General features: G+C 44.3%; 1 protein-coding gene across 1 annotated transcript in view; it reads right to left on the bottom strand.

Moving 5' to 3' along the window:
* Positions 1 to 990: 990 nt before the first annotated feature.
* LOC311104822 (relaxin receptor 1-like) overlaps positions 991 to 23,262 on the bottom strand; it is a gene marked incomplete at both ends in the record, with an annotated part of 142,641 nt that continues 120,369 nt past the window's right edge. Inside the window, 5 exons of the mRNA XM_084146749.1 lie at positions 991 to 1,295; positions 1,970 to 2,188; positions 3,573 to 3,983; positions 9,452 to 9,681; positions 18,343 to 18,414. Coding sequence (XP_084002875.1) covers positions 991 to 1,295; positions 1,970 to 2,188; positions 3,573 to 3,983; positions 9,452 to 9,681; positions 18,343 to 18,414 — 1,237 coding nt within the window. The remainder of the gene's footprint in view (positions 1,296 to 1,969; positions 2,189 to 3,572; positions 3,984 to 9,451; positions 9,682 to 18,342; positions 18,415 to 23,262) is intronic.

Raw genomic sequence — 23,262 nt, 5'->3', positions numbered from 1 at the left:
GTTTGGCCAGGCAGCCAGCTCTAGGAATAGTCTTGGTGGTTCCAAACTTCTTCCATTTATGAATGATGGAGGCCACTGTGTACTTGGGGACCTTCAATGCTGTAGACATGTTTTTGGTACCCTCCCCCAGATCTGTGCCCTGACACAATCCTCTCTCGGCGCTCTATGGACAATTCCTTCGACCTCATGGCTTGGTTTTTGCTCTGACATGCACTCTCAACTGTGGGACCTTATATAGACAGGTGTGTGTGCCTTTCCAAATCATGTCCAATCAATTGAATTTACCACATGTGTACTCCAATCAAGTTGTATAAACAGCTCAAGAATGATCAATGGAAACAGGATGCACCTGAGCTCAATTTTGAGTCTCATAGCAAAGTGTCTGAATACCTATTTAAATAAGGTATTTTATTTTGAATACATTTTCTAAAAACCTGTTTTTGCTTTGTCATTATGGGGTATTGTGTGTAGATTGAGGCAAATGTTTTATTTAATCAATTTTAGAATTAGGCTGTAACGTAACAAAATGTGGAAAAAGGGAAGGGGTCTGAATACTTTCCGAATGCACTGTATTTCAGAGACAAAATAAAAATCATTAAAACATACATGATGACAAATCCAAGTCCAGAACAGAGAATGACAGTGATTGCTTTATTCTATACAATACTGTATACAGTCTGTAGGCTACATTACATATGGAGCAATTAACTATACAGAAATGAATGCTCATGGGAGTGATTTATGTTTTTTCTTATATTCATAAATCAAAGGCATAAGTGTGTCAATAATCACATCAAACTGAAGGCATTCACAAATCCAAAGTCTAAGCGTCAGCAGAGTAGAATGGCACATAGTCAAACGTGTACAAATGAGCTCCTTTTGATGTCTGTACAAATCACAGTGCAAAATGTTAATCGACTCTACAACCGTCAACATGCTGTAAACGTACTATTCACATGAACCCACATGAATTGTTGAAACCGAAGGGCATTATACACCGTTTGTACTTTCCACGGGCGGTAGCTGAGACGTGCAGGATATTTTTGAGGGACGCGCCAGGTAGGCGCCGGGCTTAGTCAGGGTCTGGCTGTTCTCTTGGAGAGGCCACATCTCCTGCAACGTGAATGAGGGTTGATGGGCTGGGTGGTTGCTCATCAGAGGTCTCCTCTGCCTGTAGTTGGCCCACACCTGGAGGATGGTCTCTTTGAATGGCCGTGTGGTCAGGGTGTACAGTATGGGGTTGAGGGCGCTGTTGATGGGCAGAATGAAGATCACCACCCAGGAGCTGATGGTTCCTATTCGGGAAGAAGGAGAAGATTACATTATTGTCCATTTACTATATGAGCAACGGAAATATTTTTTTAAAAATGCCATTCTCCCTGAAGACAATATGTATAACATACAGTCAGGGATGGAAATCAAGCTAGAACTAGCCCGCAAGGACTTTTCAGACCAGGCTAGGAGAAAATGTGCCAAACTAGCCTGTCAGGCCAGTGAAATGTTGTCTTTTCAAATATTGCATGGCAGAAAATGTGCACCCTAATTTACCCAGGCTAGTTGAAATCATGTTCTAGTAACTCGGCGGGCTAGTGCTCAAAAGTTCCATTCCTGTATACAGTACATACATAGGAAGTAGGGGTGAGGTGATGTGACGTGGGTTGGTGGGCTGAAAGAGAAGTAGATGGATGGAGGATGTTCTGTGATGCTGGTCCATTTGTAAACATGCAAACACCCATCTGCCTGGAAGTTTGGTATTCAATTTACAACCAGGAAATAGGATTGATTATGGAACTAATCTGAATGATGCAAATATAATATCTGTAAAAAGGACTTATATTTTGATGTAAGATGGCACTGCATAGTAGCCTACGTACGTTTAATAGGCTACACATTGAGCCTGTCTGGGTTTCCAAATGAAATGTATGAAATTATACAAATTGTCAGATTATGACAGTACTGAAACTCCTACCTGGAATCTCCACCTGCAACAGTGATAGAATCTTGAGGACAAAGATGGGTATCCAGCAAAGAGAGTCTGTGATGACGATGGAAAAGAACCTCTTGGCTATGGTCACCTCCTTTTTGATGTGGTTACTATATTTTGTCGTCTGTGTCCCTGTCCTCTGAATGTTGTAGAACATACTCCCGTAGGACAATATGATTATGAGGAACGCAACCAGGTTCAGGCCTGTTGAGGGAAAATAAATTAATCAGCTCCTTGGAACTTATTCAATGGTAGATCCATTATCATACAAAGTAAAACATGAAATTGCTTTTACAGCACAATTCAAACAAGTATTGCAGTTGTACACACATGGGCCAAAGGCCAGTGTGGCAACTTTAATGAGACAAAAGCAATGCATTTATTGTAGGGGCCTAATGTGGTACTGCCTTTGTAACGGATAACAAAATAGATAATAGAAAAACACTTTGAAACATTTTGCGATAATGGACATTTGTCTTCTCTACCAAACCCTCATTGAAAGGCTGATAGTGGAACACTAGCACCCACAGTGTAGAAACCCTGAAGAAAACCGCTCAAGGGCACAATGGAAGTATACACTGAGTGTACAAAACATTAGGAACACCTGCTCCTTCATGACAGACTGATCAGGTGAAAACTATGATCCCTTATTGATGTCACTTGTTAAATCCACTTCAATCCGTGTAGATGAAGGGGAGGAGACAGGTTGAAGAAGGACTTTTAAGCCTTGAGACAATTGAGACATGGATTGTGTATGTGTGCTATTCAGAGGGTGAATGGGCAAGACAAAATATTGAAGTGCCTTTGGACGGGGTATAGTAGTAGCAGAGGAGGCTGGTGGGAGGAGCTATAGGAGGACAGGCTCATTGTAATGGCTGGAATGGAATTAATGGAACGGTATCAAACATATGGAAACCACGTTTGACTCCGTTCCATTTATTCCATTCCAGCCATTGGAATGAGCCCGTCCTCCTATAGCTCCTCACACCAGCTTCCTCTGGGTAGTAGGTGCCAGGCGCATCGGTTTGAGTGTGTCAAGAACTGCAACGCTGCTGGGTTTTTCCCGCTCAACAGTTTCCTGTGTGTTTCAAGAATTGTCCACCACCCAAAGGACATCCAGCCAACTTGACACAACTGTGGGACACATTGGAGTCAACATGGGCCACCATCCCTGTGAAACGCTTTCAACACCTTGTAGTACATGCTCCGACAAATTGAGGCTGTTCTGAGGGCAAAAGGGGGTGCAACTCAATATTAGGAAGGTGTTCCTAATGTTTTGTACACTCAGTTTATATGGTAGTTTGGATTCTGACAACAGCAGCCTTGTTGCCAGGCTTGGGAGTTGAACCAGGCAGCAACCCTCCGGCTACTGGCATGCTTCTCAAACCTCTGATGTAATAAGAGAGCCCTGTGATTAGGACGTTAAAATGTAGGCTACATCTAATAACAGCAGCACTTGGAACTATATTGAAAAAGACAATGCTCTTGTCAGAGTGACATTGGAACAATTGTCATTTCAGAATGACATTGGAAATAGACAACACTCATTTGACCTTGACAGTAACATTGAATTAGATAAGACACCCACCCAGGAAGATGACGATGGAGTACACCTGCGCCCCCGTTGTCTCAGGCTGCTCCGAGTGTAACGGAAAACACACGCCGTTGGTACCATAGAAGTTCCTAAACAATCCTTTGAAGACCAGGGGGAGGAAGGCGATGATGAAGCCAATAAACCAGATGCTCAGAAGGATCGAGACAGTGCGCCGGCAGCCCGGGGTTAAATACCGGAAGGGGTAGACGATACAGATGTACTTCTCCAGGGTGAGGTAGGTGAGAAGGAGGACGGAAACCTCAGTGGAGAGCATGGCGAGGGAGCCGATCACCTGACACTGGACGCTGTCCATCCAGGCCTGGGCGTGGCGGTTGTACTCACCGCGGAACTTGAGGTCGTAGGCGCCAATCATGAAGAGGTAAACGCCCATCAGTCCGTCGGCACCTGGGTGGTGGAAGTGAGTTGCTAGAGTAATTACTATTACCAAATTGAACTCAGTATGTGCATTAATACTATCTGCTCAACTTTTTACAGTGAAACGTCGTACTTCGGTTAGCGCTAATTTCTTTTCAATCTAACTCCTTGGTTACATGGACTTACTCTATAGTCAATTAATTCTAAAGTCATTTAAGAGTCATAAAGTGCAGAAAATAGTAACTGTAGACTTGGAGCAATGCAAACTTCAGTAATGTAATGGGCCAAGATTTTATTCTCAGTAGTAGGCCTTCAGAGCATCTACAAGTGGAATAAAAGCACAGCTCAACTTCGACACTTCTGAGGTATAAATGTGAAGGACAAATTGATTTCAGAGTGAACAATCCATTCAGGGTTAATAGCATTGTCATGTACAAACTTTGTAATATAACCAGTGCTTAATTTGAGCCGGATCAGAGGATCAAGAGCTTATTTAAAAAAATAGCCTAGCTGTGGATTGTAGCCAGATAACAACTGAATACCCTACAGTCGAGAACACGCAGCAAATCTGTCAGTGAAAAAACAGCATGCAGAAAATATTTCAAATACAATTTAGGGAAAACAAAGGTTGGAAAGCAAATGGCTCATGCTGAAAAGAGAAGACTATGCTGTAGGCTACCAAAATATTTGATCAACTTCCAAATATTGTTTTACAAAATAAAACAAGAAAGAGAGAGGCTTTTGGCACGAGTGCATCAGCCATCACCAGCGAGTGAGCTGCGCATCATTGGATGAGTCAGTGAAACTGGAATGCATTTTTAGGACTAATTTCCTCCTCATTGTAGCCTACAATATGTGTCTCCACACACCTAGTCCTGGGCTATTGATGGATTCAAGTCAAGGTCGTTTTTATTGATCTCAGATTCTCAATTTGTCAGTGTCAAAGTACCATTTTGATCATTTGTGCGGTATTAAAAAAGATTCTGCCATGTAAAATGATGTAGAATTGCATGAAAGGCGTTTATAAAAGGCCCAATTTTTCCCGGACCCTAGGCTACAAAAGATATTCCCCATGTGTGCAAGTTCTGTAAGTGCCTCTACTCTACTGCTCTATGCCACTTTTTTCTCATGCTTTCCAGTACCTCACAACCTCAGAACTCCCCAGGTCACCCCCCTCTCGCACTCACTTTATGTTCCGGCACCTCCCGAATTTACAATGACAAACTTTTCTGGTAATATATTAACTTTATCTTAAACCTCCATATTTGCAATAAGCTTTAACCAAACTTTGAAGTCTGTTTGACTCTGCTGAGATGTCCCCTTTTTCAGTAAGCCATCAATCAACTTAGAGATGAAATATTTGCGCAAGGAAATCAAACAGAAATGTCACATGGAAATTGAATACATATGACATTTTGGTCCAAGACAAATTCATCTGGCTGGTTTTTGACTGCAGTAACGGTGATGCCAAAACAGACAACATATTTACAGCTCACATTTCCTCTGTATGGCACTGGGCTCTCTCTCTTACACGACTCAGTGACTCATTCCATAACATAGCTCTAGACCGTGTCATTGCACATCCTTTGATGTGGAAAGGTACCAAATGTGCAAATCAAAAAAGCTTTTTTCATCTGACACCTACCAACATTAAAGTGTAAAGGATGGTGGGGGGTCTGCCAAACACATTCTGATCTTCACAAGGATAAGTCCTAAATACATAGAGAGCTTGGGACTATAAGGTTCTATCTGCATTTTTGTCAAAGTGTAGTTATTGACATAGCCTTGTTCTGTTCAATGTTCTCTACCTATATAGTCCTATTAATACCCCAATTCATGTTGTTAAGTTCAAAAGAATAAAATATAAAAATTGCTGACACCATTCAAACCAATGAGGGTTCGGAACTTTAAAGCCATTTAATCTTTTTGCAGATTGAACCTTATAGTCCCAAGCTCTCGACATACTGTATATCTCAAGCTTTTTCTTTTTTTTGGGATGGGGGGGGGGGGGTGGTACAGTGAGGGGAAAAAAAGTGTTTGATCCCCTGCTGATTTTGTACGTTTGCCCACTGACAAAGAAATGATCAGTCTATCATTTTAATGGGAGGTTTATTTGAACAGTGAGAGACAGAATAACAACAAAAATCCAGAAAAACGCATGTCAAAAATGTTATAAATTGATTTGCATTTTAATGAGGGAAATAAGTATTTGACCCCTCTGCAAAACATGACTTAGTACTTGGTGGCAAAACCCTTGTTGGCAATCACAGAGGTCAGACGTTTCTTGTAGTTGGCCACCAGGTTTGCACACATCTCTGGAAGGATTTTGTCCCACTCCTCTTTGCAGATCTTCTCCAAGTCATTAAGGTTTCGAGGCTGACGTTTGGCAACTCGAACCTTCAGCTCCCTCCACAGATTTTCTATGGGATTAAGGTCTGGAGACTGGCTAGGCCGCTCCAGGACCTTAAGGTGCTTCTTCTTGAGCCACTCCTTTGTTGCCTTGGCCGTGTGTTTTGGGTCATTGTCATGCTGGAATACCCATCTACGACCCATTTTCAATGCCCTGGCTGAGGGAAGGAGGTTCTCACCCAAGATTTGACGGTACATGGCCCCGTCCATCGTCCCTTTGATGCGGTGAAGTTGTCCTGGCCCCTTAGCAGAAAAACACCCCCAAAGCATAATGTTTCCACCTCCATGTTTGACGGTGGGGATGGTGTTCTTGGGGTCATAGGCAGCATTCTTCCTCCTCCAAACACGGCAAGTTGAGTTGATGCCAAAGAGCTCCATTTTGGTCTCATCTGACCACAACACTTTCACCCAGTTCTCCTCTGAATCATTCAGATGTTCATTGGCAAACTTCAGACAGGCATGTATATGTGCTTTCTTGAGCAGGGGGACCTTGCGGGCACTGCAGGATTTCAGTCCTTCATGGCGTAGTGTGTTACCAATTGTTTTCTTGGTGACTATGGTCCCAGCTGCCTTGAGATCATTGACAAGATCCTCCTGTGTAGTTCTGGGCTGATTGCTCACCGTTATCACGATCATTGCAACTCCACGAGGTGAGATCTTGCATGGAGCCCCATGCCGAGGGAGATTGACAGTTCTTTTGTGTTTCTTCCATTTGCGAATAATCGCAGCAACTGTTGTCACCTTCTCACCAAGCTGCTTGGCGATGGTCTTGTAGCCCATTCCAGCCTTGTGTAGGTCTACAATCCTGTGTCTGACATCCTTGGAGAGCTCTTTGGTCTTGGCCATGGTGGAGAGTTTGGCATCTGATTGATTGATTGCTTCTGTGGACAGGTGTCTTTTATACAGGTAACAAGCTGAGATTAGGAGCACTCCCTTTAAGAGTGTGCTCCTAATCTCATCTCGTTACCTGTATAAAAGACACCTGGGAGCCAGAAATCTTTCTGATTGAGAGGGGGTCAAATACTTATTTCCCTCATTTAAAATGTAAATCAATTTATAACATTTTTGACATGCGTTTTTCTGGATTTCTTTGTTGTTATTCTCTCTCACTGTTCAAATAAACCTACCATTAAAATTATAGACTGATCATTTCTTTGTCAGTGGGCAAACGTACAAAATCAGCAGGGGATCAAATACTTTTTTCCCTCACTGTAGATCAGCTTTAATATTATCTCAAGCCTTGCATACTGTAGCAAAGTTTAGTTAAATTGAACAGAAAGGTGTGCCTCACTGTGCAGGGCACAGATACAGGGAAAATGCAGGTAATATAGCTATCCTGCTGACTTCCAAGGAAGTAACCATTAATATGTCTATCTCATTCCCTGCATCACCGCATTTGTGACAAAGCTAGTTTAATTGAGCAGAAAGGTGGGCCTGGCTTGTAGCGAAGGCACAAAGACATGTTATGTAGCCAGATAATGTAGCCCTCTCTCCGACTCCCAGGGTAGTAAGACATAAACATACTATGTACCAATGGTTTGGTGGTGGCCACTGTGAATGTCGACAGTTCAAAAGCTAAACCTGCATATCAAAGCTAAAGACCCCAATTCATTTGTTTGCTGAAAAGAGAAACCTGCACTTAGAGTTCAATAAGAATGTTCACTCTATCTGAGGTGTTCACCACGTCTTAAATGACACACCCAGAATGCTGTCCCTCTCGCGGACATTGTCACTGGATATTGACGCAAAACCTCACCTTCCCTTACAATACAGCATAAACATTCTGATTGAAGCTGCAGTGTGGTTTTTCTTTATTTTAATCAAATTGGGCTGTCCCCGACCCCCCCCCCCCCCCCCCCCCCATTGAGCTTGTCTGATGCTTTAAGCTCACTGTTTGATGAAATAAAACACAAATTACTCAAGAGGGAGCCAAAGATCAAGATAACTTGAAGAAAAAAACCTTAACCTGTCCCGACCATCATCCTCCAGCTCCTACTGGCTTTCGCAGATTCTGCAGTTACTCTCCTGAAATTGCCGGTAATAGGCTACACGAGGAGTCGGCAAACTTTCTTATGTGGAATGCCAATTTATCTTACCATTTCTACTGATCTGCGTGCCAGTTATGGTTTTCAGATGCACATTTTCGTGGAACAGTTTCATTTAACAACTAAAAACATTGCAGCCTGCCCGTAGAAAATATCCAGATTATTTATTTTTATCTTATAAATCACATTGGCTACGCATGGCCTGTCTGCAACAAACTTGAACCATTGTATCAACTATTAACTTGGGTCCAGCCTGAAGATCCTTGCCACATTGTATAAAATATTCTGGACCCTCAGAGTTTCCTGTGCCAGTGAGCTCCGGACAGACACAGCTGTAGGCTATTTCTACAACGGATAAGAAGTTATCAGGTAGGCCTATTTTATGACGTTTTATGGATCAGAGCATGACATTTTTCCCTTTCACGCTGAGTGGTTATCGAAAGGGAGAGAGCTGGAATGATTTTTCAAATACATTGAAGAATTGTCATTCTCAATGGATGTAAAAACATACTTTTTTTTCTTGCTGTGTGAGATGAAGAAAACATTACTTGTTTCTCACAAGTGTAGCATAGGTTGTGCACTCTGCAAACAATGTGTCCACTCCGACAATGAGAACGGTAAAAGACTAGAATAATAATATATTGAATGCATTAACAGACATTACCGTAACCAAACAAACATTGTAGATTAGAAATGAAAGGAATTAACGGGAAATGTACTAATGGTGATATGTAATGGGGACTTGATAGACACTAACAATCAAATGCAAACAATTCACACAATGAAGTTATGAAACAATGAATGTGCACAAATTGACGGGAGATAGACGTGCATTGCGCAGCCACACTCCCCTTCTACTGTGCCATCACCAAGGCCTTCGCAATGGACTAGTCTTGGCCTCCGCAATGGATTGGTTCACTGAGATGGGCACAAATAAGACAGGTGTCTCGTGTGCCATAAAAAAAATATATATATAATTGGGGTCAGCCCTAAAATCTATTGAATCGGGGCCTGAGTTGAATTGATATGAAAGGTGTCTCTTACAACATAGGGAGATGATACACATGGCATGGAGCTTGTTCTCCGATCGGATGTAGGAGCGCATGCAGATGACGAAGATGTTGCCGAAGCACGTGGTGGCAGACACCACCCAGACGAACACCCTCAGGACGATGTTGGCCAGGAGGTCCTCGAAGGACGAGATGCCGTCCGTGTTGGGCTTGCAGCTGCGCACGTGAGGGGCGTAGCCGCAGTACTGGAACTTCTTAAAGTAACTAAACACAAAGAGGGAAATCAATGAACAGGATGAAAGCAGGAGACTCCAGATACCATTCCTAGCCCCTAGCCTCTAAGCCAGTGGTCACCAACCTTTTCTGAGTCAAGATCACTTTCTGAGTCAAAATGCAAGCCAAGATCTACCGCTCAGATTTTTTTTAAAAACATGACTTCAAAAACTAAAAACATTAACCAATTAAAAACAGTTCTGTAGCAATGAGGTTTGTGCAGTAGGCCATAGGCCCAATACATTATCACTGCATGTTGTTCTTCTCAGACCATTTTGAAATTATATTTCAAAATTGTAGGTAGCCTACATGATCACACTGGTAATATATAATTTGTTGTATTACCTGTGAGGCACAGCTGAGTGAGCATATATATATATATATATATATATATATATATATATATATATTATTATTATTTTTATTTTTATTTTTATTTTTTACTGGACTGATGGCCTGCATCTGATGGTAAGTCTGAGGGGAGGGAGCAGCGGTCTATGGCGCAAGGTAACTGTGCAGACACTGTGATCTGAGCTATCTTATTGGCCAGCGGTAGGCCTATAGGCAATGTTCCCTCAAATGTTTTCGTGCACTGAGCAAATTTTTGGTCTTGTGAGCGGAAAACTTGAACATTGCGAGAATTTTGAACACTGAAGCTGAACCCTTACAGTTTTAGACAGCAGCCAATAGGCTATTGTGGCTATTTGAGCATAATGTAGGCCTTCCAACAAAACCAATGGAGCAAATCCCATAACATTTTCACATGGAAATAGCTTTTGATTTCTATGGCCTACAGTAGCCTATATGTGGTGTTCAATGCTGGCCTACAATGCATGAGACTTTAAAACAGTTTTTATGTTATGAAGGGCTTGACATTATTTTTTTATTTTTTTACTTGGTCTGTAAAACCATGGGTCAAATAGGTGACTGTAAATTGCATTGTTGCATGATGCAAGAAACCACTTTACAAAATCAAATGAATTATTATTACCATACAGAGAATTAGACAATGCAGGCTTCCCCTCTCCTATTGGCTTATTTACATATTCAAGCCTGTCTCAAAATACAACACTGCCCTTTAATTAAGACACCAGACTGGCTTTTCAAAGACACATTTTGTGCTTGCATGAAGCAGTAACTCCCCATTGCTGACCCATACTTACCTATAACTGGGCTAATAACTCGCTAACTAGCAAATAATATCAACAAATGTGCGCACGCTTGGCTCTGCGCTCTGATCTAAACTGATCTGAAAAGCGCATTTACTCACAGGTGATTGAAATAACGCTCATGGGCTACCCCGCCAAGAGAATTCTTCTCCATTGCACTCTATCTCTGCCTACAACAAAATCAAAGACGCAATCTTACAAAGTTAGATTTGTTGCATTGACAAGGGCCTGATATAATGTTGATTCGATCACAGAAAAAATCTACAGTACCAGTAAACATTTTGGACAGACCAAAATTTTGGACAGACCATTTTTTTTCTTCTTTGCTTTGATGATAGCTTTGCACACTCTTGGCATTCTCTCAACCAGCTTCATGAGGAATGCTTTTCCAATAGTCTTGAAGGAGACTACATATGCTGAGCACTTGTTGGCTGCTTCTCCTTCACTCTGCGGTCCAACTCATCCCAAACCATCTCAATTGGGTTGAGGTCGAGTGATTGTGGAGGCCAGGTCATCTGATGCAGCACTCCATCACTCTCCTTCTTGGTCAAATAGCCCTTACACAGCTTGGAGGTGTGTTTTGGGTCATTGTCCTGTTGAAAAACAAATGATAGTCCCACTAAGCACAAACCAGATGGGATGGCGTATCGCTGCAGAATGCTGTGGTAGCCATGCTGGTTAAGTGTGCCTTGAATTCTAAATAAATCACTGACATTGTCACCAGCAAAGCACCCCCACACCATCAAACCACCTCCTCCATGCTTCACGGTGGGAACCACAGATGCGGAGATAATCCGTTCACCTACTCTGCGTCTCACAAAGACACCGCGGTTGGAACCAAAAATCGCAAATTTGGACTCATCAGACCAAATGACAGATTTCCACCAGTCTAATGTCGATTGCTCGTGCTTCTTGGCCCAAGCAAGTCTCTTCTTCTTGATGGTAGTGGTTTCTTTGCAGCAATTTGACCATGAAGGCCTGATTCACGCAGTCTCCTCTGAACAGTTGATTTTGAGATGTGTCTGTTACTTGAACTCTGTGAAGCATTTATTTGGGCTGCAATTTCTGAGGCTGGTAACTCTAATGACCTTATCCTCTGCAGCAGTGGTAACTCTGGGTCTTCCTTTCCTGTGGCGGTCCTCATGAGAGCCAGTTTCATCATTGTGCTTGATGGTTTTTGCGACTTTACTTGAAGAAACTTTCAAAGTTCTTGACATTTTCTGGGCAGTTCATGCCTTTAAAGTAATGATGGACTGTCGTTTCTCTTTGCTCATTTGAGCTGTTCTTTGCCTGTCATCAAGGCAAAGGGTGGCTACTTTGAAGAATCTCATATATAAAATATATTTGGATTTTTCATGGTTTTGATGTCTTCACTATTATTCTACAATGTAGAAAATAGCCAAAATAAAGAAAAACCCTGGAATGAGTAGGTGTGTCCAAACTTTTGACTGGTACTGTATATAGTGCAAACTAATGGGTTGGTCAGGGAATTTCAATCTCTTGCCTCTCTGCGCAGCATGGCATTTCTTCTGCGCAGCAGTCCTGGAGGAAGTGTGCGGTCACTCACGTGCGTAGCTTAGAGGGAACATTGCCTATAGGTGCACTTGATTTGCTCTCTGGGCCTGCCAGGTAGGCAGAGTTCTATCTTCAGACACATGAAATGGTTCAAAATGGGAACACTATGCCTTCCCGGCACAAGGGCTGCTGAATCTAGTGCACCTACCGACAACAGCGCGAAACACATTTAAAGAAAATAGGAACGCAAGGCTTTAACATTGTTTTTTCCCAGAAATGTTTGGTGATCAACTAGGAATGGCTTGGAGATCGACCAGTCGATCGCTATCGACCGGTTGGTAACCACTGCTCTAGGCAGTTCATGATCTGAAGCAATATGTGATTAAGCTCTACCTTGCGCTCTGATAGGCTAGGTGGTATTTCTGCCATATTGCTTACATCTATCATGTCCTTTCAGATCTACACAATTGCCTAGGGTGTAGGGGTTAGTGATTGTTTCAGGGCCCCTATCAGGATAGGGGATAGTGCACATCCAAAGGTTGCATAGAAGCGGAGCAAAAAAGTATATGATACAAAGTTGTGCAGCACACGGTGAGAGGACAAGGATTGGTTTTTTAATTAATCTCATCCTGGACCAACATTGTTTTGGGATGACCTTACTCACAGGCATGTCAATTATGTAATGCACAGCTTGGGATCTGTCACGGATTCAGCCGAGGCTGCTCCTCCTTGCTCGGGCAGGCTTCGGCGTTCGTCGTCCCCGGAGTACTAGCTGCTACCGATCGATGTTTCGGTGTTTGTCTTGTTTGGTCTTTATTGTTTACACCTGTTTCCCATTATGTTGGATTCTATTCCCTATATTACCCCCTGTCTCTCATTGGTTATTTTGTGTGTTATTGTTCGTTTGTCATTCCGGCAGTTTCTTGTATGTACGGGTCTTTGTGTTTTCCTCCCTGTTTGGAGGTTTGTTGTTTTTGTACGTTTATTTTACTGTGTTCAGTAAAGAACGTTGCCAGCCGCTCTGTGTCCTGCATTTGACTTCGCTAACCGCATACACGTTGCCTGTCAGAATAACACACCAAGACATGGAGTCAGCAGGAGCGGCGGTGCCAGATGGATCACTGGAGGAGCGCGTAACACAACAAGCGGCCATGATCCAGGCTCTTGGCACCGCCATGGAAGGGGTGATGAACACCTTGGAGCGATGGGAAAGAGGAGGTTTGCCCACACCTCCTCCGAGGATACCACCACCATCAACTATACCCATCGCCTCACCTCCGGAGTCCAGTGGGATTCGGCTCTCGCTCCCGAGGGCTTATGATGGCACCGCGGCCGGGTGTCAGGGTTTCCTGCTCCAAGTGGAACTCTACCTGGCAACCATCCACCCGGTGCCCTCGGGATACGAGAGCGTGTCTGCCCTCATCTCCTGTCTGTCCGGCAAGGCACTGGAGTGGGCCAACGCCGAGTGGGGGGGAATAGACGCCGCTACAGTCAACTATGCAGAGTTCACCCGCCGCTTCAGGGCGGTGTTCGATCATCCCCCAGAGGGGAAGGCGGCGGGTGAGCGTCTGTTGCACCTCAGACAGGGGAAGAGGAGCGCGCAGGAGTTCGCACTGGACTTCCGGACTCTGGCTGCCAATGCGGGATGGAATGAGAGGGCCCTCATCGACCACTACAGGTGCAGCCTGAGGGAGGACGTGCGTCGGGAGTTGGCCTGCAGGGACACCAACCTAAACTTCGATCAGCTGGTTGACATGTCGATTCGCCTAGATACCCTGTTGGCTACCCACGGACGTCCGGAGTCGGGGACGTCCATTCCATCCCCCAGCACTTCCAAGCTGAGCCCTATGGAGCTCGGGGGTGCTGGTGCTAGGGAGACGAGGAGAGAGACCAGGAGAGAGGCCATCCCCTGCACCAACTGTGGCCGCAGAGGACACACTGCGGTTCGGTGCTGGGGAGGGTCTCCTAGGAATAGAGGCAGTAGGCCGCGCACTGATGAGTCATACCAGGTGAGTAAGCACCCAACTCACCCAGAGCTCTCTGTTGTACATATGTGTATTAAAGTTGTGTTTCCCGAGGTTTCTTCTCATTCCCAGCATAAGGCGCTAGTAGATTCAGAATTTTATCGATCGCCGGTTCACGTATAAGTTAGGGATTCCTATTGTACCAGTTGATGTGCCCTTCCCCATCCATGCCCTAGATAGCCGCCCTTTGGGGTCGGGATTGATTAGGGAGGTCACAGCGCCACTTAAGATGAAGACGCAGGAGGGCCATGAGGAGATAATACAGTTGTATTTGATTGATTCTCCTGCGTTTCCCATGGTGTTGGGGCTTACCTGGTTAACATCTCATGACCCCAACATTTCATGGCAACAGAGGGCTCTCAAGGGATGGTCTGATCAGTGTGTCGGGCGGTGTGTAGGTGTTTCCGTAGGGGCAACGACGGTGGAAAGTCCGAACCAAATTCCCACCATGCACATTCCTCCTGAGTATGCTGATTTGGCACTCGCCTTCTGTAAAAAGAAGGCGACTCAATTACCACCTCATCGACAGGGGGATTGTGCGATAGACCTCCAGGTAGGCGCTGCGCTTCCTCGTAGTCATGTGTATCCCCTGTCTCAGGAGGAGACGGCAGCTATGGAAACATACTTCACCGAATCTCTGATACCGGGTTACATACGATCGTCCACTTCTCCTGCATCCTCAAGTTTCTTTTTTGTGAAGAAGAAGGATGGGGGTTTACGCCCGTGTATTGATTACCGTGGTCTCAATCAGATTACAACCAAATGCAGCTATCCTCTCCCTCTGATTGCTAGTATGACGGAGTCATTACACGGGGTGTGATTCTTCACAAAATTGGATCTCAGGAGCGCGTACAACCTGGTGCGCATTAGGGAGGGAGATGAGTGGAAGACAGCGTTCAGTACCACCTCGGGTCACTATGAGTACCTCATCATGCCATACGGTTTAATGAATGCTCCTTCAGTCTTCCAATCATTTGTGGACGAGATTTTCCGGGATTTGCATGGACAGGGTGTAGTGGTGTATATTGATGACATTCTAATATTCTCCGCTACACGAGCCGAGCATGTGTTCCTGGTGCGTCGGATGCTGGGTAGACTGTTGGAGCATGACCTGTATGTGAAGGCGGAGAAATGTCTGTTCTTCCAGGAGTCCATCTCCTTCCTGGGACATCGGTTGTCAGGGGTGGAGATGGAGATTGACAGCGTTTCAGCCGTGCGTAATTGGCAGACTCCCACCACGGTGAAGGAGGTGCAGCGGTTTTTGGGTTTTGCCAATTACTACCGGAGGTTTATCCGGGGTTTTGGACAGGTAGCAGCTCCCATCACCTCCCTGCTAAGGGGGGGGCCCGGTGCGTTTGCAGTGGTCGGCTGAGGCGGACAGGGCGTTTAGACATCTGAAGGACCGGTTCACCTCGGCTCCGGTGCTGGCACATCCGGATCCCTCTTTGGCGTTCCAAGTTGAGGTGGATGCTTCCGAGGCGGGGATCGGTGCTATACTGTCTCAGCACTCGGGCACGCCTCCAAAACTCCGCCCCTGTGCTTTCTATTCTAAGAAGCTCAGTCCGGCGGAACGCAATTATGACGTGGGGGACAGGGAGCTGCTAGCGGTGGTCCAAGCCCTGAAGGTGTGGAGGCATTGGCTTGAGTGGGCTAGACACCCTTTTCTCATTCTGACTGACCATCGTAACCTGGAATACATCCGGGCAGCGAGGAGACTGAACCCTCGTCAGGCTAGGTGGGCCATGTTTCTTACCCGGTTTGTATTTAAGCTCACTTATATACCAGGGTCACAGAACGCTAAGGCAGAAGCCCTGTCCCGACGTTATGACGCAGAGGAGAGGTCCATTGAGCCCACTCCCATACTTCCAGAGTATTGTCTGGTGGCACCGGTGGTGTGGGAGGTCGATGCGGACATCGAGCGGGTGTTACGTGCCGACCCTACTCCCCCAGAGTGTCCAGAGGGACGGAGGTACGTGCCGCTCGAGGTTCGTGATCGACTGATATATTGGGCTCACACGTCACCCTCCTCTGGTCATCCTGGTATTGGTCGGACAGTGCACTGCCTTAGTGGGAAGTACTGGTGGCCCACCTTAGCTAGGGACGTGAGGGTTTACGTTTCTTCCTGCTCGGCGTGCGCCCAGTGTAAGGCGCCTAGACACCTGCCCAGAGTGAAGTAACAACCCTTACCCGTTCCACAACGGCTGTGGTCTCACCTATCGGTGAATTCTGTCACGGACCTTCCCCCCTCCCAGGGGAATACCACGATCTTGGTCGTTGTGGATCGGTTTTCTAAGGCCTGCCGTCTCATTCCTATGCCAGGTCTTCCTACAGCCCTACAAACGGCTGACGCCCTGTTTACTCACGTCTTCCGGCACTACGGGGTGCCTGAGGATATAGTGTCTGATCGGGGTCCCCAGTTCACCTCTAGAGTCTGGAGGGCGTTTATGGAACGTCTGGGGGTCTCGATTAGCCTTACCTCGGGTTTTCACCCTGAGAGTAATGGGCAGGTGTAGAGAGTAAACCAGGATGTGGGTAGGTTTCTGAGGTCCTATTGCCAGGACCGGCAGGAGGAGTGGTCGGGGTATATCCCCTGGGCAGAGAGCCCAAAACTCACTCCGCCACTCCTCCACTAATCTTACGCCTTTTCAGTGTGTGCTGGGTTATCAGCCGGTCCTGGCACCCTGGCATCAGAGCCAGATCGAAGCCCCTGCGGTGGATGAGTGGTTTCGGCGCTCGGAGGAAACATGGAACGCTGCGCATGTCCATCTGCAGCGGGCTATTAGATGGCAAAAGGTGAGTGCCGATCGCCACCGCAGTGAGGCTCCGGTTTATGCACCGGGAGATCGGGTCTGGCTCTCGACCCGAAACCTGCCCCTCGGTTTGTGGGGCCATTTAAAGTCCTGAGGAGAATGAACGAGGTATGTTATAGGTTACAACTGTCCATTAATTACCGCATTAACCACTCGTTCCATGTGTCTCTCCTCAGGCCGGTGGTAGCTGGTCCACTCCAGGAGAATGAGATACGAGAGGCTCCTCCGCCCCCACTAGACATCGAGGGGGCTCCGGCGTACTCAGTCCGTTCCATCGTGGATTCGAGGCGTCGGATGGGGGGTCTGCAGTATCTCGTGGAGTGGGAGGGGTACGGTCCGGAGGAACGGTGCTGGGTCCCTAGGAGGGACATCCTAGATCCGTCCCTGTTGAGGGATTTCCACCGGAGTCATCCGACTTGCCCTGCTCCGCGTCCTCCTGGCTGTCACGGATTCAGCCGAGGCTGCTCCTCCTCCTTGCTCGGGCAGGCTTCGGCGTTCGTCGTCCCCGGAGTACTAGCTGCTGCCGATCGAGGTTTCGGTGTTTGTCTTGTTTGGTCTTTATTGTTTACACCTGTTTCCCATTATGTTGGATTGTATTCCCTATATTACCCCCTGTCTCTCATTGGTTATTTTGTGTGTTATTGTCAGTTTGTCATTCCGGCAGTTTCTTGTATGTACAGGTCTTTGTGTTTTCCTCCCTGTTTGGAGGTTTGTTGTTTTTGTACGTTTATTTTACTGTGTTCAGTAAAGAACGTTGCCAGCCGCTCTGTGTCCTGCATTTGACTTCGCTAACCGCATACACGTCGCCTGACAGGATCACACCGTTGGGAGTAAACATCTTGAAGCTTCAGATAAGGACCTGGGGCCAGATTGACTAGGACACTTTTACAATAGTGGTGGAAAAGTTTGCAACTGCAATGGTTTGAAAGATAAAAGGAAGAGCAAAAGTTAAAGTAAATATTGGATGAGGGATAAGAATTAAGAGGTGCAAATGCTTTTTAAATAACTTACGAAAGCATTAAACTCAATATTTTTGCCAGATAAAAATGATTTTGTTCATAGTGTAATTTCGGATTGGTCTTCAATTTAATTTCCAAAAACGTTATGATAAAACAAAATGAACAAAGTACATACATGTGGGTCAATTGTTTGAGTGGTTCAAACATCCTTCGTTGTATGTTCCCAATCTCGATTCCCTCTATGCTCCTAAAAAACACAAACAAAAGTTGTTCCCCTTAGGAGCTCACATAGAAAAACAAAATATTTGAATTTCAGAGACCCTCTTTGCAACATTCTTTCCCCAAAATTGTTGGTCTTTTACACATTTGTTTGGTGGGGGAAGCTTTGATGTTTGACCTAAAATGCTATTTGTTGTCTTTCCTGATATGTGTGAATAAGGGAATTCCTCATGTATGGGCCAGTAAGTGCACTCTGTTCCAATAGGATAACACATAAAACACTGCATGTTATGTAGCCACATAATTGTCTTGTATGATAAAAGGGTGCACATTGGAAGGTCACGTGCCTTTGTTCTGGGGATGATGCAAGCTATGATTGTATGTGAAATTGCATGGAGTAGATCATGGATTTCTAGTTAGTCTGAAAGGGCCACAGAAAGGGATGTATAGAGAAGATGTACTACCTCTACACAACTTCCCTTTATCAATCTCTCATGCTTGCCTAATTGTTAATTTTTGATTATTATGTACATTTAATTTAAATGGCCCCTTGCATATTTACTAGAACTATATATATTTTTTAAACATGGTATTACTACTGATGGGTAGCACTTTATAATAACTCCACATAATCAAGCATTAATAATGGATTAGTAAATAGTTAATCATTTATTAATCATTACTCCCACATTTGTTCATGTTAGGTAGCTAGTTATTCACACATTTATAAAAACTTTTTAAAGTAGGCTATGTAATAATGATTCATAAGATGTTTAATATAGGTCCTTAAACCATTTACCAATCATTAGTAAAGTATGTTTGCGTGGTCTCATCTAAAGTGAGGGCTATTTATACTTTGTTTCAAGTGACCAGTTAAATTTCTCACAAAAAGATGGATATGCCATTGGTAGACATTCCAGCAGTACCTAATGCTCATTAAGGTCGCAAAATGGACCCTAGAACATATTAATGGTTAAACAATAAGCATACAATACAGAGGATGTGTACCCCTTTCCTGCAGTCGAATGACCAAAGCAACCTCTAGTGGCCTCATGGGTGGAGGGAGTGTTATTAGAATTTAAAAGAAAACACAGAACATCCATGTCAAAAGATTTTGTTATATTTCAGTCTTCTGTGATGTACATTACCAGTCAAAAGTTTGGACACACCTACTCATTCAAGGGTATTTCTTTATTTTTACTATTTTCTACATTGCAGAATAATAGTGAAGACATCAAAACTATGAAATAACACATATGGAATCATGTAGTAACCAAAAACGTGTTAAACAAATCCAAATATATGTTATATTTTATATTCTTCAAAGTAGCCACCCTTTCCCTTGATGACAGCTTTGCACACTCTTGGCATTCTCTCAACCAGCTTCACCTGGAATGCTTTTCCAACAGTCTTGAAGGAGTTCCCACATGCTGAGCATTTGTTGGCTGCTTTTCCTTCACTCTGCGGTCCAACTCATCCTAAACCATCTCAATTGGGTTGAGGTCAGGTGATTGTGGAGGCCAGGTCATCTGATGCAGCACTCCATCACTCTCCTGCTTGGTCAAATAGCCCTTACACAGCCTGGAGCAGTGTTGGGTCATTGTCCTGTTGAAAAACAAAAGAGAGTCCCACTAAGCCCAAACCAGATGGGATGGCGTATCGCTGCAGAATGCTGTGGTAGCCATGCTGTTTAAGTGTGCCTTGAATTCTAAATAAATCACTGACAGTGTCACCAGCAACGCACCCCCACACCATCACACCTTCTCCTCCATGCTTCACGGTGGGAACCACACATGCGGAGATCATCCGTTCACCTACTCTGCGTCTCACAAAGACACAGCGGTTGGAACCAAAAATCTAAAATGTTGACTCATCAGACCAACGGACATATTTCCACCAGTCTAATGTCAATTGCTCGTGCTTCTTGGCCCAAGCAAGTCTCTTCTTCTTACTGGTGTCCTTTAGTAGTGGTTTCTTTGCAGCAATTTGACCATGAAGGCCTGATTCACGCAGTCTCCTCTGAACAGTTGATTTTGAGATGTGTCTGTTACTTGAACTCTGTGAAGCATTTATTTGGGCTGCAATTTCTGAGGCTGGTAACTCTATTGACCTCATCCTCTGCAGCAGAGGTAACTCTGGGTCTTCCTTTCCTGTGGCGGTCCTCATGAGAGCCAGTTTCATCATAGCGCTTGATGGTTTTTGTGACTTTACTTGAAGAAACTTTCAAAGTTCTTGAAATGTTCCGGATTGACTGACCTTCATGTCTTAAAGTAATGATGGACTGTCGTTTCTCTTTGCTTATTTGAGATGTTCTTGCCATAATATGGACTTGGTATTTTACCAAATAGAGCTATCTTCTGTATACCACCCCTACCTTGTCACAACACAACTGATTGGCTTAAACGCATTAAGAAAGAAAGAAATTCCACAAATTAACTTTTAACAAGGCACACCTGTTAATTGAAATGCATTCCAGGTGACTAACTCATGAAGCTGGTTGAGAGAATGTCAAGAGTGTGCAAAGCTGTCATCAAGGCAAAGGGTGGCTACTTTGACGAATATAAAATATATTTTGATTTGTTTAACACTTTTTTTTTGGTTACTACATGATTCCATATGTGTTATTTCATAGTTTTTTACAATGTAGAAAATAGTAAAAATAAAGAAAAACCCTGGAATGAGTAGGTGTGTCCAAACTTTTGACTGGTACTGTATATAAAGTGTAATATTGGGATGCAAACACAAAATTGAACAATATTTCAACTCTATATCTGACATGGTAAAGGTGTCTTCTTTTTTTAAGCCCATAACCATACTTTTGTTTCAAAGTAGATTTGTTTAAGACAAGAAACACTCTGTGTGACCCTGATTTAGCCCAATGTAGTAAAAGGTTTTAAGAAAATATATTGAGCATTTTATTCCAAAACAGCCACACTGTTGTAATAGTATGATGTGTGACTATGCTGAGTGAAGTGCTAACATTAGTAGAGTTGCATTCTTATGCTTAGTTTGGCAATGCTAGTCCCTGTGTATTTGGCTTTGTTAGGTATCCAATGTTGGCTAACTAGCTAGCTGTGCTAATTTGCTATTGTTGTAGAAAGCCCTTGTTGATACTAGCCAGATGGCCACAGCTAGATAACTAGCTAGCAAGATGACAAAGGAACAATTTAATTAACTCTCCATAATCCCATACTGCCAGTGCCAGCCCAAATATACAGTGGGGAGAACAAGTATTTGATACACTGCCGATTTTGCAGGTTTTCCTACTTACAAAGCATGTAGAGGTCTGTAATTTTTATCATAGGTACACTTCAACTGTGAGAGACGGAATCCAGAAAATCACATTGTATGATTTTTAAGTAATTAATTTGCATTTTATTGCATGACATAAGTATTTGATACATCAGAAAAGCAGAACTTTAAAATTTGGTACAGAAACCTTTGTTTGCAATTACAGAGATCATACGTTTCCTGTAGGTCTTGACCAGGTTTGCACACACTGCAGCAGGGATTTTGGCCCACTCCTCCATACAGACCTTCTCCAGATCCTTCAGGTTTCGGGGCTGTCACTGGGCAATACGGACTTTCAGCTCCCTCCAAAGATGTTCTATTGGGTTCAGGTCTGGAGACTGGCTAGGCCACTCCAGGACCTTGAGATGCTTCTTACGGAGCCACTCCTTAGTTGCCCTGGCTGTGTGTTTCGGGTGGTTGTCATGCTGGAAGACCCAGCCACGACCCATCTTCAATGCTCTTACTGAGGGAAGGTGGTTGTTGGCCAAGATCTCGCGATACATGGCCCCATCCATCCTCCCCTCTATACGGTGCAGTCGTCCTGTCCCCTTTGCAGAAAAGCATCCCCAAAGAATGATGTTTCCACATCCATGCTTCACGGTTGGGATGGTGTTCTTGGGGTTGTACTCATCCTTCTTCTTCCTCCAAACTCGGCGAGTGGAGTTTAGACCAAAAAGCTCTATTTTTGTCTCATCAGACCACATGACCTTCTCCCATTCCTCCTCTGGATCATCCAGATGGTCATTGGCAAACTTCAGACGGGCCTGGACATGTGCTGGCTTGAGCAGGGGGACCTTGCGTGCCCTGCAGGATTTTAATCCATGACGGCGTAGTGTGTTACTAATGGTTTTCTTTGAGACTGTGGTCCCAGCTCTCTTCAGGTCATTGACCAGGTCCTGCTGTGTAGTTCTGGGCTGATCCCTCACCTTCCTCATGATCATTGATGCCCCACGAGGTGAGATCTTGCATGGAGCCCCAGACCGAGGGTGATTGACCGTCATCTTGAACTTCTTCTATTTTCTAATAATTGCGCCAACAGTTGTTGCCTTCTCACCAAGCTGCTTGCCTATTGTCCTGTAGCCCAACCCAGCCTTGTGCAGGTCTACAATTTTATCCCTGATGTCCTTACACAGCTCTCTGGTCTTGGCCATTGTGGAGAGGTTGGAGTCTGTTTGATTGAGTGTGTGGACAGGTGTCTTTTATACAGGTAACTAGTTCAAACAGGTGCAGTTAATACAGGTAATGAGTGGAGAACAGGAGGGCTTCTTAAAGAAAAACTAACAGGTCTGTGAGAGACGGAATTCTTACTGGTTGGTAGGTGATCAAATACTTATGTCATGCAATAAAATGCAAATTAATTACTTAAAAATCATACAATGTGATTTTCTGGATTTTTGTTTTAGATTCCGTCTCTCACAGTTGAAGTGTACCTATGATAAAAATTACAGACCTCTACATGCTTTGTAAGTAGGAAAACCTGCAAAATCGGCAGTGTATCAAATACTTGTTCTCCCCGCTGTATATATATAAGATGTTGTGCAAGCTAGCGAATAAAAAATTATATATATATATATTTCTTTTTTTA

The sequence above is a fragment of the Coregonus lavaretus genome, assembly GCF_964263955.1.
Source record: "Coregonus lavaretus genome assembly, chromosome: 29".
NCBI classification, from domain to species: Eukaryota; Metazoa; Chordata; class Actinopteri; order Salmoniformes; family Salmonidae; genus Coregonus; species Coregonus lavaretus.
Note: the sequence above shows the minus strand (reverse complement) of the source record. Positions and strands in the feature narration are given on the sequence as shown.